The sequence below is a fragment of the Oryctolagus cuniculus genome, chromosome 6 (genome assembly GCF_051225735.1).
Source record: "Oryctolagus cuniculus isolate XC-2025 breed Fujian yellow rabbit chromosome 6, ASM5122573v1, whole genome shotgun sequence".
NCBI classification, from domain to species: Eukaryota; Metazoa; Chordata; class Mammalia; order Lagomorpha; family Leporidae; genus Oryctolagus; species Oryctolagus cuniculus.
The window spans coordinates 24,079,339-24,092,526 of NC_142872.1; the positions used below are offsets into that span (position 1 = coordinate 24,079,339).

The 13,188-nt window shown below is 62.0% G+C and overlaps 1 protein-coding gene across 8 annotated transcripts in view; it reads left to right on the plus strand.

The window, feature by feature from the left end:
- JADE2 (jade family PHD finger 2) overlaps positions 1 to 8,808 on the plus strand; it is a 129,618-nt gene extending 120,810 nt beyond the window's left edge. For all 8 annotated transcript variants that reach the window (XM_051844221.3, XM_089335868.1, XM_051844228.3 and 5 more), the window contains 3 exons: positions 5,084 to 5,201; positions 7,000 to 7,128; positions 7,860 to 8,808. In XM_051844221.3, the coding sequence (XP_051700181.1) occupies positions 5,084 to 5,201; positions 7,000 to 7,128; positions 7,860 to 8,668 (1,056 nt within the window). In that variant the 3' untranslated portion in view covers positions 8,669 to 8,808. The remainder of the gene's footprint in view (positions 1 to 5,083; positions 5,202 to 6,999; positions 7,129 to 7,859) is intronic.
- Positions 8,809 to 13,188: the final 4,380 nt, after the last annotated feature.

Below are 13,188 nucleotides of genomic sequence, written 5' to 3' on the forward strand. Positions count from 1 at the left end.
CACTGCCTCCCCCAAGCAGAGGCTCTGAGGGAACAGGGTCCCGCCCTCCTCAGGCACTTGGCACCTGCCTCCCTGTCGCTTGGCCACACCCTGTTGACTCTGTCCTCAGTGCCTCGTTGAGGTCCCTTTGTCACCCCCCTTCCCCCCACAGCACATGCCCTTGCCCCACAGAAGGACAGAAGCCCTGCCCTGCCCCAGGAGATCCGGGCGCTGAGCAATGAGTCCCCCAGGCACCTGCTAGCCAGCCGGGGCAGGACACAGCCCTGGCCCTGCATGGGACTTCCCCTGGCCCTGCCTCTCCCGCAGGGCTGCAGCCTGCTCCTGCTGGCAGCCTCACGCCCAGGCCCGCGCCTTCTCACGGTAGAGCCCTCTGGACCCGCTCTGCCTCCCTGCAGGCCACACGTGGTGTGGCAGGGGTGTTCTCTGCGCAGCTCCCTTCAGGTCAGCGTTGGCTGGTTCTGTCTGAGATGGAACCCTCCCGCCCAGCTCCTCCACGCTCGCCCCCAGCTGTTTCCTGGAGGCCCTTGTGGCTTTGCTTCCTTGAGTCCCACTCTGGCCGGACTCCTGCCACCACCACCCCATCCCAGAGCTGTCCGCCCGGGCCACCCAGCAGCCCCGCCTCTGCAGCCACAACCCCCAGGCTCTGAGCACCTTGGTGGTGAACTCCTTCAGCTGCGATGCTCTGCCTGGGCCCTGCCCCCTCACAGGGGCACTCAGGGCTGGAGCCCGGGCTTCGCCTACAGCACCCACTTCCCAGCCTCGGCCTGAGTCAGGGTCTGGTTCCAGCGCCCACCTCCCTCCTGAACTCTGGATCTGCAGGTCCCCTCCAGGGACCACCAAACTTCCCAGGCGTGAAGGGTCCAGTGTGGATGCCTTTTAGCTGTACACACCCAGCCGGAGGCCTGCCTGCCCCTAAACCCCACACCTGAGCTCTGTCTGCAAAACTCATTGATGGGAAAACAACTTCATCACACCGGAAAACCTGAGCTACCAATCCCTGCCCTAGTTACTGGGGACTTTTCTGTTTGATTCATTTTTGTACTGTTTATTTTTTTTATTACAATGCTTTTTCTTCAATTGGAAAAAAAAAAAAAAAAACCTGACAGTGAGGAGCCTGTTAGCTTGGGTGAACATCTAGGAGAGAGTGGTGCTTTGTCCACAAAAGCCGTTGTGATAAAATATGTGCAGTAATCAGTGAAGCACAGCTACGTCTCTAAGAGTCTTGGGAGGAAGGGGGGCGGGGTCACAGTGTGAGGGGTGCTGGGTTCACACAGAAGGCAGTTGTATTTATCTATCTATTGGGAAGGCAGAATGATACAGATCTTCCACCCTCTGGTTCACTCCCCAGATGCCTGCAGCAGCAGCTAGGGCTGGGCCAGGCCAAAGCCAGGAAGCAGGGACCCAAGCATTTGGGCCATCACCTGGCTGCCTTCCCAGGCGCATTAGCAGGTAGTCGGATCAGAGGCAGAGTAGCCTGGACTCCCATATGGGATGTTTGTGTCCTATGCAGTGGCTTAATTTGCTTGCCTTTTAATTATCTTATTTGTATTCACCAGTGTGTATTATAAAACAAATATAGTCAGAACTTCTACTAGGGAAGGAAAAAAAGTTCCAGTAGAAGTTCTGATGTTTTTCCTGTATTGTGGTGTGTCGTCAAACCTCACTGGCCTCAGTGCTGTGGGGAATGTGTGTTTGAGGGCCCCACCCCCAGAGAGGACATTTTTATTAATTAATGGGTTTTTTAAGTTGATTTGAGAGACATACAGAACTCCCGTCTGTCGGTGCAGTAGCCTGGGCTGGGCCAGGCTGAAGCCCGGAGCCCGAAACCCCACCCCAGAAGCTGAAATGGGTTGACAGCAGGCTAGGTGCTCTAATAAGGAATAAAACCGTCTTAACTAGTTTCGTAACTGCTAGGCCGATCTCTTCCCTGGGAATCTGCACTCTTTTTCTTTTTTAAAGATTGATTTATTTATTTCGAAAGTGTCAGAGGGAGAGACAGAGCTTCCACCCAGTGGTTCACTCCCCAGATGGCCACTACAGCCGGCCCTGGGTCAGCTGGGAGCCAGGAGCCAGGAGCTTCTTCAGGTCTCCCACAGGGTTACAGGGACTCAAGCACTTGGGCCATCCTCTCCTGGCGTCCCAAGTGCATTAGCAGGGAGTTGGAAGTGGAGTGCCTGGGACTTGAATCGCCACCCATATGGGATGCCGACATCCCAGGCAGCAGCTTTACCTGCTATGCCACAGCCCCAGCTCTGAGATTGTGTATTTTTAAGCAGCCACCCACCCAGTGACCTTGTCTGCAGACTTGCTGGAGCGCTGTGGGTGGTACCAGGGGTGATGACACGTGACTCCTGCTTCTCTCCGCGGAGGAATTGCAGCTCTGGGCCTTCTTTCTGGTTCTTGCCTTTGGAGGTTGGGTAAATGCTTGGGTGACTCTAAATGGCCACATCAGCGGGAGCTGGGCCAGGTGAAGTCAGGAGCTTCATCCGGGTCTCCCACATGGGTGGCAGGGGCTCAGACACCTCTGCTGCTTTCCCAGGCCACTAGCAGGGAGCTGGCTCCAAAGTGGAGCAGCCAGGACCTGAACTGATGCCCATATGGATGCCGGTGCAGCATGCAGTGGGTTGGTTTTTTTTTTAAGATTTATTTATTTATTTATTTGGAACGCAGAGATACAGGCAGACGCAGAGAGAAAGAGGTCTTGCATCCACTGGTTCATTCCCCAGATGGCCACAATGGCAGGAGCTGAGCCAATCTGAAGCCAGGAGCTTCTTCCAGATCTCCTACATGGATGCAGGGGCCCAAGGACATGGGCCACCTTCCAGTGCTTTCCCAGATGTATTAGCAGAGGGCTGGATCAGAAGTGGAGCAGCTGAGACTCCAACTGGTGCCTATATGGGATGCCGGCACTGCAGGTCGATGGCTTTACCTGCAACGCCACAGTGCCAGCTCCTCTAACATTTTTTTAAACCATGTCACCCTAGGGATTGCCACCTCCAATGCCAGCATCCCATCTGAGTGCTAGTTCAAGTCGTGGCTGGTCCACTTCCCCTCCAGCTCCCAAAGCAGCAGAAGATGGCCCAAGTGTGTGGGCCCCTACCATCCTCAAATGAGACCTGGAAGAAGCTCCTGGCTTCACCCTGGCCCAGACCTGATCATTGCAGCCACATGGAGAATGAACCAGTGCTTGGAAGATCGCGCTGTCTGTATCTGTAATCTGCCTTTCCAATAAATAAATTTTGGGAAAAAATGTTTGGAATGCTGTACGCATTGGCCAGTTTGCTTCTGTGCTCACTGTGTGGTTTTTCAGTCTCTGAAGCAGCCACGACCCATCCCCCACCCTTCTCCCCACTGTCCTCACTGCCCCTAGGCCATGTGACCACTGGAAAGGAAGAGGTCCTGGGGCCCCGACTTGGCTCTCGGTCCCAGTGCCAGCCCCCTCCTCCCTCGCCTGCCACGCCTCTGCTCATGGTCCCCTTGACACCATAGCCACACCGTCCGGCTCTGACCCTGCCCTGCCTGGCCATGCCAGGATGCCCTGTGCTGTGCCCCAGCTGCTTCGTGATCTGCTCTTTTGTCTAAGAGGCCTTGCTCGGTGCTCTGGGTCAGGACTACCAGGTCCTGGCAGGATCTGGTTAGTCTCTGTGCCCTGCTGGGTGGCAAACCCTGCAAAGAAAGGGCCCCCAGTGCTCCGCTGTGAGCCCTAGAGCCCTTCCAGCACAGCCTCGGGGGGCTCAGGGGTGTGGAGAGGGGGCCCATGGTTTGAGAGGACATTGGGCTGTGCCGGGAGGCCAGAGCAAGGATTCAGCGGCTGCCCCAAGTGGCTGCAGGCAAGGGCTGCCCCTTGGGAACTCTTGCTGGCCACGGGGCTCAGTGGTGGGTGCAGCCGTGGCCCCGTGTTCCTGGTGTCAGCTGGGGCTGAGTGTGCTGGCATGGAATGCAATGGACACGCTTGTGGAGACCTGGGACTAGAGCAGGCTGCCTTCTGGGACCTCCCGTACAACCGCCAGGCTCAGGAACGGGGAAGGACGGTCACACCCAGCGGAAGCCTGCCCACCGCCACCTGCGGTCCAGGACAGACCAACAGGAACCAGATGTCACTCCCCAGGCAGCTTGAGGATGTGAGAACTGAACTTGGCCTTGAAGGTGGACTCCAGAAGGAGACAGACCGACTCCTGTCTGGTGCACAGACCCTGGCAGGACTTGGGTTCAAGGGCCAGCTGTCTCTGTTGCCGGAGGCTCCATCCTGAGCTGCAGACCAAGGAAGTGTCCCAGGGACGGGTTCTAGTCTTGGCCCCAGAAGGGTGACCCGCCCTGGGAGCAGCTGGTGACAAATGTTGCATCCGCGGCAGATGCCAGAGGAGCAGGCAACAGCCTGGGCCATGGACCACGCGCTTCCCACTGACTGGGGGGTGGTCGTCAGGCCTGGGGAGGGGAGGGGAGCTGTTCCCAGCCGGCCGAAGGGAGTTCCCGAGGCCTCTGCCCTGTGTGCTGAGGAGTCGCGCCTCTGTGGCCACGTGGGTGTGGGAGCCTTGGCCAGAGCGCTGTGGGCCTGGCTCAGATCCCGGGGCACCGCCAGCTGTACCCAGGTGCGTCAGCACTGCCTCTGTGCTCGAGGCCATTGGGCTGGGGCTCACCGTGGCTCCAGGTGCGGACCGTTTGTGCTGCTGGACAGGTGTGGAGAAAGACTGACTGGGGCAGAAGGCGCAGCCTGGGAGACCCCCCTGCGCCGTGGGCCGTTGTGGGCACGGGAGGCGGGTGCGTGGCTGACCCGGCTCAGGAGCCAGGGCCTGCAGGAGGTGGGGGTGGAGTTTGTGGGGCGCTCACCAGGAGCTCCCCCTGCCCGGTGCGCTCAGCCGGGACCCAGTGCTGAGGCCCGTGCAAGGGCTCAGGACACACGTGGGGTCTGGGAGTCGGTTTGCAGATGTTGCAGGCAGTGTCAGCGGTGGTGGCGGCCTCTGCCCTGGGTGTGGTCTCCACCAGCAGCCTGGCCTCTCTCTCCCAGTGTCGAGGCCTCTGCGCCCCGGGTCGTCTGGAGCGGCTGCTGTGAGTAAGGTGGGCCGTCTCTCTTGTGTCTCCCCAGGTTAGAAACCTGTGCTACATGGTGACCAGGCGCGAGAGGACGAAGCACGCCATCTGCAAGCTCCAGGAGCAGATATTCCACCTGCAGATGAGGCTTATTGAACAGGATCTGAGTCGAGGTAGGCACACTGTCCTGTGCACGCGCACCTGCCACCATGTGTGTGTTCGTGTGGGGCTGGGTCCCGGGGAGGGGGTGTGCACGTGTCTCAGGGGCCGCCACTCACTGCCAGCCTCCACCACCCAGCGAGGAGGCCTGGACGATCCTAGTTGTGTGTCAGCAGCAAGGAGCCAGCGGGAGGGTAGCGGGCACCAGACCTGCCTGCAGGGAGCTTGCCGGTTCGCTGGGCACCTGTGTTTCCGGAGCTGCCCGGCGGGATGCGGGCCCTGTGTCAGCCGCGGGCTTCGCTCTTTGTCTTCTCTCGCCATCACATGCGTTTAGCAGATGTGGAGACCAGAGGCCGAAGCACTGGTGTGCACAGGCCCTTCCCAGAGTGCCTGGGAGGAAGCGCGGCTTTGGCTGCGGAAGCTGCGTCCCGATGTCGCATTGCCATGTGGCAGACCCAGCTGGGGGTGGACAGATCTTGAGAAGGGCCTGCCACTGCCACATCAGCCCTGGGTCAGGCAGGGAGATGAGGGAGGAGAGCAGCAGGGCCGTGGTTGGAGCCAGTGACTAAGAAACGAGTACTTCCAGGTCTGGGTGCGGGGTCAGGGCGGGTCACAGCATGCAGAGTTCCCCCTGTCTCCAGACTCCAGGCTCCCTGTCTGCTGTGTGGTCACTCGCTGAGCACTGACCAGGGACAGGGTTCCTGCCCTCGGCGAGGTCGCCATGTAGAAAGGGAAGTGGCGTCCTGGAGGCTGCATCCAGTGCTCCGGGACAGAGGAATCCAGGAAGGCTTCATGGAGGCGGTCATGCTGGGACATCCCATCTCGGGCTGGGCAAGCGCCGGGAGGGTCCGTGGCCCCGCATTGGGCCTGGAGGCGCAGCAGCAGGCAACCCTTTGTTCAGGGCAGGGCGTTCGCAGAGGAGAGTGGTTCACCCCAGGTGAAGCTCATGCCCCCGCAGTTGTAACACTTGACCCCTGGCCTGGGGGCAGGAGACGGTCTCTCAGCGGAGGTGATGTCTGGGCCTGGAGCTCACGGAGTGGAGGACAAGGCGAAGACCCAGCATCTTTGGATGATTAGAAAGCAGAGGCTGACGTGCGGCTGGCATGCTGCAGCTGGGCACAAGGAAGATGTCGTGCCTGGCGGGAGCCGAGGGGGACCAGGGCCAAGTGTGCAAGGCCGTGTGACCTGGGCAAGGAGCTCAGACTCCTGAGACACTTATCCAGGCATCAGTCCCATAGGAGGGACGAGGATCCCATGGCCTGGCCGGAGGCTGTGCAGGGAGCTCCCAGCAGAGCCACGGCCACACCCCCGGCCTTCTCCTCAGTCCTGTTCAGGACGCCCTCCTGCGTGCGGCCCAGAGGCCGTGGAGGAGTCTCGCAGCCCAGGCTGCCCTGCACCTGACTCTCCCTGAGTTCCAGATGCAAGGCCCAGGGGTACACCTCGCGTCTGCCATCTGTGGCCTGACCTCGTAAGCAAACAGGGAGACGGAGGGCGCCGACTGCGGTGTCAGCACTGGGTCCCGAGCCTCTTGGCCCCGTGATGTGCTCTGTCTACCTCTGCGGCCTGGCACTCGAGGCCTGGCCTGGTCAGACTCTCCCAAGGCCTGGGGCTCATGTGGGTTGGACTGCACGGCCCAGGTGCGCCAGGGGTCGCCTCTGTGGCCCTGTGCCCACCTCAGGGGCAGCAGCAGCAGTCACCCCTCTCCCAGCCCAGCTGTCCCCTGCCTCAGCACCAAGGAGGGTGCGCGCTGGCTGGGGGAGGGTCCTGGTCATCGCTGCTCTGGGTCATCGTCTCCTTCCCGTCCACCTGCAGAGCGCTCCGGGAGGAGAGCCAAGGGCAAGAAGAGTGAGTGCAGGAGGAGCAGCCGCGAGGGCCCCAAAGACAGCCCTGAGAAGAAGGAGAAAGCCAAGGCTGGGCCCGACTCAGTCCTGGGGCAGCTGGGTGAGTGAGGGCCCTGCTGCCAGGCAGGCTCACGCCATCGCCCCGCCTGTGCCGCACCCCTCGGAGCAGGAGACCCAGGCCCTTCCTTGCCGGGCGCTCAGCTGGAGCTACCCAGTGTCCAGCGGGCCTGTGTTGTCCCTGGGCCCTCCAGGAGCCCGCCGGGGTCCCTGCCTCCCAGGATGTCCCACGCATCCTGAGAGCAGAATGGGGCCCCCTCTGGGCCTTGCCCCCAACACAGCGTCAAGGAAGTGACACCTTGGGTGTCCATGGGGAAGCCCAGTGTCACTGGCTGCCTCATTCCAAGACTGATGTCCAGGAGGATGCACCCTGCTGACCCCTTTATCCAAGTTCCTGCTGCAGAGCCCTGGTGGGCAGTGTGCGTAGCGATCCGGCGCCCTCTGCTGGCCTCCCTGCCTCTGTGCTGGGTGTTAAGTCCTCTTGCCAGCAGGGGAAGGGGCAGCCCACATTCTCACTTGCTAGCCACTCTGCAGGTAATGGCTCCAGTGCAGGGACAAGATGTCCCCTGGGAGAAGGGGATGTGTGGCGTGGCCCCCACCCTCTGGTGCTGCTGGCAGAGGGGAATGGACAGGAGCAGATTGCTTGCCTGGGTCTGGCCCAGAGGGGAGGGGGGAGAAAGGTGCACAGCTGTGCTGGGGCTGTCTGGGAGGGCTTCCTGGAAGAGGTGGGGGATACCGCTGGCGGCGTCTCACCCGCCTCCTCTCCCTCGCCAGGCCTGTCCACCTCGTTCCCCATCGACGGCACCTTCTTCAACAGCTGGCTGGCACAGTCGGTGCACATCACGGCGGAGAACATGGCCATGAGCGAGTGGTCGCTGAACAACGGGCACCGCGAGGACCCCGCCGCGGGGCTGCTGTCGGAGGAGCTGCTGCAGGACGAGGAGACGCTGCTGAGCTTCATGCGGGACCCCTCCCTGCGGCCCGGCGACCCCGCCAGGAAGGCCCGCGGCCGCACCCGCCTGCCTGCCAAGAAGAAGCCCCCGCCGCCCCCGGACGGGCCGGGCCCACGGACGACGCCGGACAGGCCCCCTAAGAAGCCCTGGGCGCAGGATGCAGGCAGCGGCAAGGGCGGGCAGGGGCCACCCGCCAGGAAGCCGCCGCGGCGGACGTCCTCGCAGCTGCCGTCCAGCCCTGCCGCTGGGGACTCTCCCGGCCCAGCAGCCCCCGAAAGCCCCCCACCGCCGGCCCCTGAGACCCCAGACGAGGAGGCCCCGATGGCCGCCGACTTGAATGTCCAAGTGCCTGGCCCTACAGTGAGCCCCAAGCCCTTGGGCCGGCTCCGGCCGCCCCGAGAGAGCAAGGGGTCCCGGAGGTCGCCGGGCGCCAGGCCCGATGCCGGGACAGGACCACCTCCTGCCGCGGCCCCCAGGCCGAAGGTCAGCCTCCACTTGGATCCTGAGACTGACGGCTACTTCTCCGACGGGGAGATGAGCGACTCCGACGAGGAAGCCGAGGCCGGCGCGGTGCAGCCCCGGGAAGCCGGGGCTGACGAGGTGGTCCGCATGGGGGTGCTGGCCTCGTAACGCACCCCTGGCCCTGCCCCGGGCAGCCCATCCCCCCACGGCCTCAGCCCAGTCACAACTGCCGTTTCCAGCCTCTGCTGAGTGTCCCAGACCCTGGAGGCCGTCGCTCTCGTGGGTTTTCTTTTTAATTCCGAGCGAGTTTTGAATTCCACACTGTCGTCTCCTCTGTGCTGGCCTAGGACGATGAGATCTCCTTCCACCGCTCTGGCCACCGGGACCGTGCCAGGTCCTGGGCGCCGTCCCTGCCCGGCCCACGCCATGCTGCTGGGCTTCTGGCTTGGCCAGAGGCGAGGAGAAGAAGCACTCAGGACCCCAGCCCGCTGCCACTGGGTGACACAGACTGTCGTTTGGGCATTATTTCACGGCAGATGGGCCAGCCCAGGCCTACCCCGCCTTGCCCCCAAATCCCACTGGGGCCCGTGTTTTTTTTGGGGGGGGTCCTGCTGCACTCCACTGGTCCCCAAGGAAATACAATAAGCGACCCCCAGCCAGAGACTGCTCACTGTCACAAGCACAACGAGCCTGTTTTTGAGAAAGCACTGACGGGGTGCAGGGGCCTGCGGGTTCCTGGGGAACCGCAGCTCCTCCCGCCCAGCCCGCCCCTCCCTCCCTCGCCGCTCTGCCCCCGCCAGCGCCCGGCCCAGCGGCTCTGGAAAGGGGCTCCTACAATCCTTGAGCTGTGCTGCTTACTCAGGGGACTCCCACACAGCGGCCTCCAGTGCAGGAGGCTGCCAGGGAGGGCCAGTGCCCAGCCGGGGCGTGGGACTCAGACCAGCCCCCCGCAGAGACTCACTCTGGGGCTCCAGCTCCCTTCCTTCGGGGCCAGTCTTGGCCGCAGTCCGGTCACTCCCAGCCAGAGCTGACCAGACCAGACCGGTCGCCTTTTCAAGTTTCCTAGTCCTGCTAAGAGATGAGCTTCTTCCTTGGTTTCCTCTTGGAAACCTCTCCTTCCAACAGGCAGTGGGATCCCGGGGCCCTGGGTGGGCCGCTGCCGGCCCGCTGGGGCTGGCCGAAGTCTGGGGACGTTCCCGTGTTCTCTGTCCGTCCCTCCGAGCCTTAACCCCCTCTCCCACCCGTGCCCTGCCCCCGCCCCTGCCCCACCCCCACGGTCCTGCCTCCCGCCCCACCCTCCTGCCCCACCCATGTAGGTCCCAGGTGTGGCTTTGAAGAGCTGAGTGGAGTGGCCCCAGGGTGATAGCTCAGGGAACAAACAAAAAGGAATTCCGTGAAAACATTGTTTTTTTCTTTTATGAATTACTCCGGGGTCACTTCTGCCACTGGTGAAGCCAGGACATCTCCAGCAAGAACCTTGCAAAAGTCCAGTGAATCAGTCGAATCATTCTATGGATGCCAAAGAATATTTTGACCATAACACAGCACAGCCCGGACCTGACAACTTGTCACTGGGACTTTTTGTCAAGGGAGTTCTAGAGCGACAAAGGCCGGAGACACCCACGCACGCACGGAGACAGGCTGAGCGCGCGCGGGAGACGGCTTCCCTGCTGCTCACGTGAGCTGGGTGTGGGGTCAGATCCTGGGCTGGGCGCACTGTGAGCCTCCCGGGACTCGCACTCAGCATGGGGAGAATCCCGACGGTGAAACCATAATGGAATCGTTTTTACCCTGTGGTCCCCCCCACCCGCGACCCTGACCCAAGAACACAGAGCAAATAACGGCCGGGGGACAGCCTGCCGCGCGGCCACCCCCGACTCCACAACTCAAGGTACGACAGTGGCATAGTCGTCATGGACACTCAGTTTCATGTGAATTTCGCAAAACAGGAAACAAAGATACTGACTAAGTTCAGGCAGGGGCGCGGGTGTCTAGTCCAGAGTGGACCCCGAGGGAGCGGGTGAGCGTGGGGGCTGGGGGCCCTGGGCGTTGGGAGGCCAGGAGCTGCTGCATAGTGAGCCCGCCTGCCCGCCAGCCTGCCTGGATAGTAGTGACCAGTGCAGTGTCGGCGTAAGCGTCCCAACCCCCAGTCTGTTCACTGCCTTGGAATAGCCCTTCTCCCTCAGGTCCAGCAGCTCTCCGAGCCTGGCTGCTGGGTCGCCTGGTCTGGCCCGGTGGCAGGCGGGGCGCGGGAAGCTTAGAGAACAACCAAGCCCTGTGCAGGGGGCCAGTCCTGCAGCCCCAGCCCGCGCCCCCTCCCCTCTCCATGCCACCAGGCTCTGCGGGGGCCTCTGGGGGCTGGGGTCGGTGGAGAGTTCAGGAGAGAAGAGCACCTGGCCCTTCCTCGGGCTGTCGCTGGGACTGGACTGGCCCTGGGTGTGGGAGGCGGGCTGGCCGCCGGGCTGCCTCACTGCCACATCAGCTGCCTGCACCCCACGGCGCAGGGGGACCAGGATGCCAGTCTCCGGGCCCTGACCCCTTGGCCTGCCTCCCATCAGCCACGGCCCCTCCTCTGCTTTCCTGGCCTGCTGTCCACGGTGTAGAGGGCCTTGCCGCCCCGAGACCACATCTGCCCACGTTGGTTGCCTCCTGGCCGGGAGGCAGCAGCTGCTCCGTAACTCATTCTGGCTGTTTTCCCACATTTCCACCAGTCCCGGTCGCCTACCTGACCTCTTGCCCCCTCATCACGTGACAAAGGATAATGTGCAAGGAAATATTTTTCTGCATCGTAACTGTGTTTTGAAACAAGTGAGAAGAAAGGCAGAATGCTCACTGTCTCAGACCAGCGCCGCCCGTGGGGCGTGCGTGAGCGTTTGCGGCAGAGGAGCCTCGGCCTCCTTGGGGAAGCTGGAGGGTGGGGTTCGCGTGTCTGTGGCTGGGGCAGTCCGCCTAGATTCAGCTGCCCGGCTCTAACTGGCAGCAGCTGGACTTGGCATTGCCTTGCTCCCTGCCAGGTGTGGCCAACCTCCGCCCATGCCCGACACTCTGCAGAATGATCTGGAACCCCCGGGGAGCCGCTCCCCCGTGGCCGGCCATATTGGCCCAGGAGCCAGGGCTGGAGCCCGAGCCCTCCGGTTTTGTCTAAGGCACTTGCCACCTTCTCCCTCAGTCGCACACCTGTGCTCCGGATGGTTGGGGGCGGTGGGGGGGTGATATGAATGTCACAGGAGGAGACCCCTTCTGTCTTTGTTTCAAAGAAAGTGATGTGCCATTTGTTAATATACAAGAGAAATATTGAAAATATATTGAAAAGAGCAATTTAAATTATTTTTGGCTTATGTTGCAATATTTATTTTCTTGTATTAGAAAAGATTCCTTTGTAGAGAAAAAATGTATTTTTCATTACCGCAAAGACCTATTTCTCCTTTTTGTACATTGTCCATGTTCGCACCCCTTAACGAGCAATAGAATGTACGGTGGCCTGCGTGTGGCCGCCGCCGCCGTGCCCTGCATGTTGCCGCTGCTGCCTCGCTCCCAGCCCCATCCTGTCCTCACTCACCGGGGCGTCCGGATCCCGGCCCCCGCCAGGGCCTGTGTCTCAAGGAGCCCTTTGCACTCCTCGTGTGTTGGCAAACGCAGTTAATAAAGCAATGTTTTCTGTGCTGGCTGGTGTGAGGCTCTGTGGGGTGTGCCGGGGCCGGCGGAGGGCCTTCTGGGCCATGCATGGCAGGGGTGGGGCTGTGCTCCGAGGGAGGGCTTGTGTTCAGTCCTCTGTGCTGGCCCTTGCTTTTTGGATACCCAAGGCCCAGCTCCTGGCGGAGGCAGGACTTTGCCCTCTCTGCACGACCTCAGGAGGGCCTGCCTGGGTCATCTGCCCTGAATCTGCAGGTTCTGCCTGGGTCTGTTACTCGCTCATTGTGCACTGAGCACCCACGCCGCGCCCAGCACGGAACCAGACCTGGAGGCAGCTCTCAGTCCGCTGGCGACTCTGGGGAGCAGGTGAGGCCTGGGCTGATGCGGGTTTGGGGGGACTTCATGGAGGGTTTCTCTGTAGGAAACGATGCCATTCATTCATTCGACGTCTGACCGATGGCCTCACTGCCAGCCAGCGTTTGGGGTTGTGTCCTGTGCCTGTTACCAGGGCCCTGCCCTGCAGCTTCCAGGCCGGAGGGGTCCGCAGTTGCTGGCAGAGGGCTCTGCAGGTGCAAAGGTCATCAAACCATGGGAAGGCGGAGGCCCACCGGGAGGCTGCGTGGGAAGGAAGCTGGCTCTGGGGCGGCCACCTGCCTCAGAGAACTGTTCCTCCTGCTCCCAGATCTGGGCCGCTGTGCAGGAGGCACTGGAAATAAACCTGGACTGGGGCTGGGGTGCGCCCTGGGTGCCTGTGGAGGGAGACCCCTCCCTGACAGGCCACACCCCCGCGTCTCGGCACCACCCCAGGATCCAGCATCCGCAGGCTCACTCAGCACATCGCTGGGGGAAATGAGTGCCTGCTGTGGCAAGGGGCTGCCAGCTCTGTGGGCCGGCTGCCCTGGTCTCAGCACCCCAGCCTTCCCCTCTGCCCACGGCCCACCCAAGGCGAGGCCCATGGTGGTCTGGTGAGGCCACAGCGGCCTGGAAGACGTGCAGGGGCTCTGCTGTGAGACCTGCACCTGCCCTACACACCTGGCCCTGCTGGTGAGTGCAGG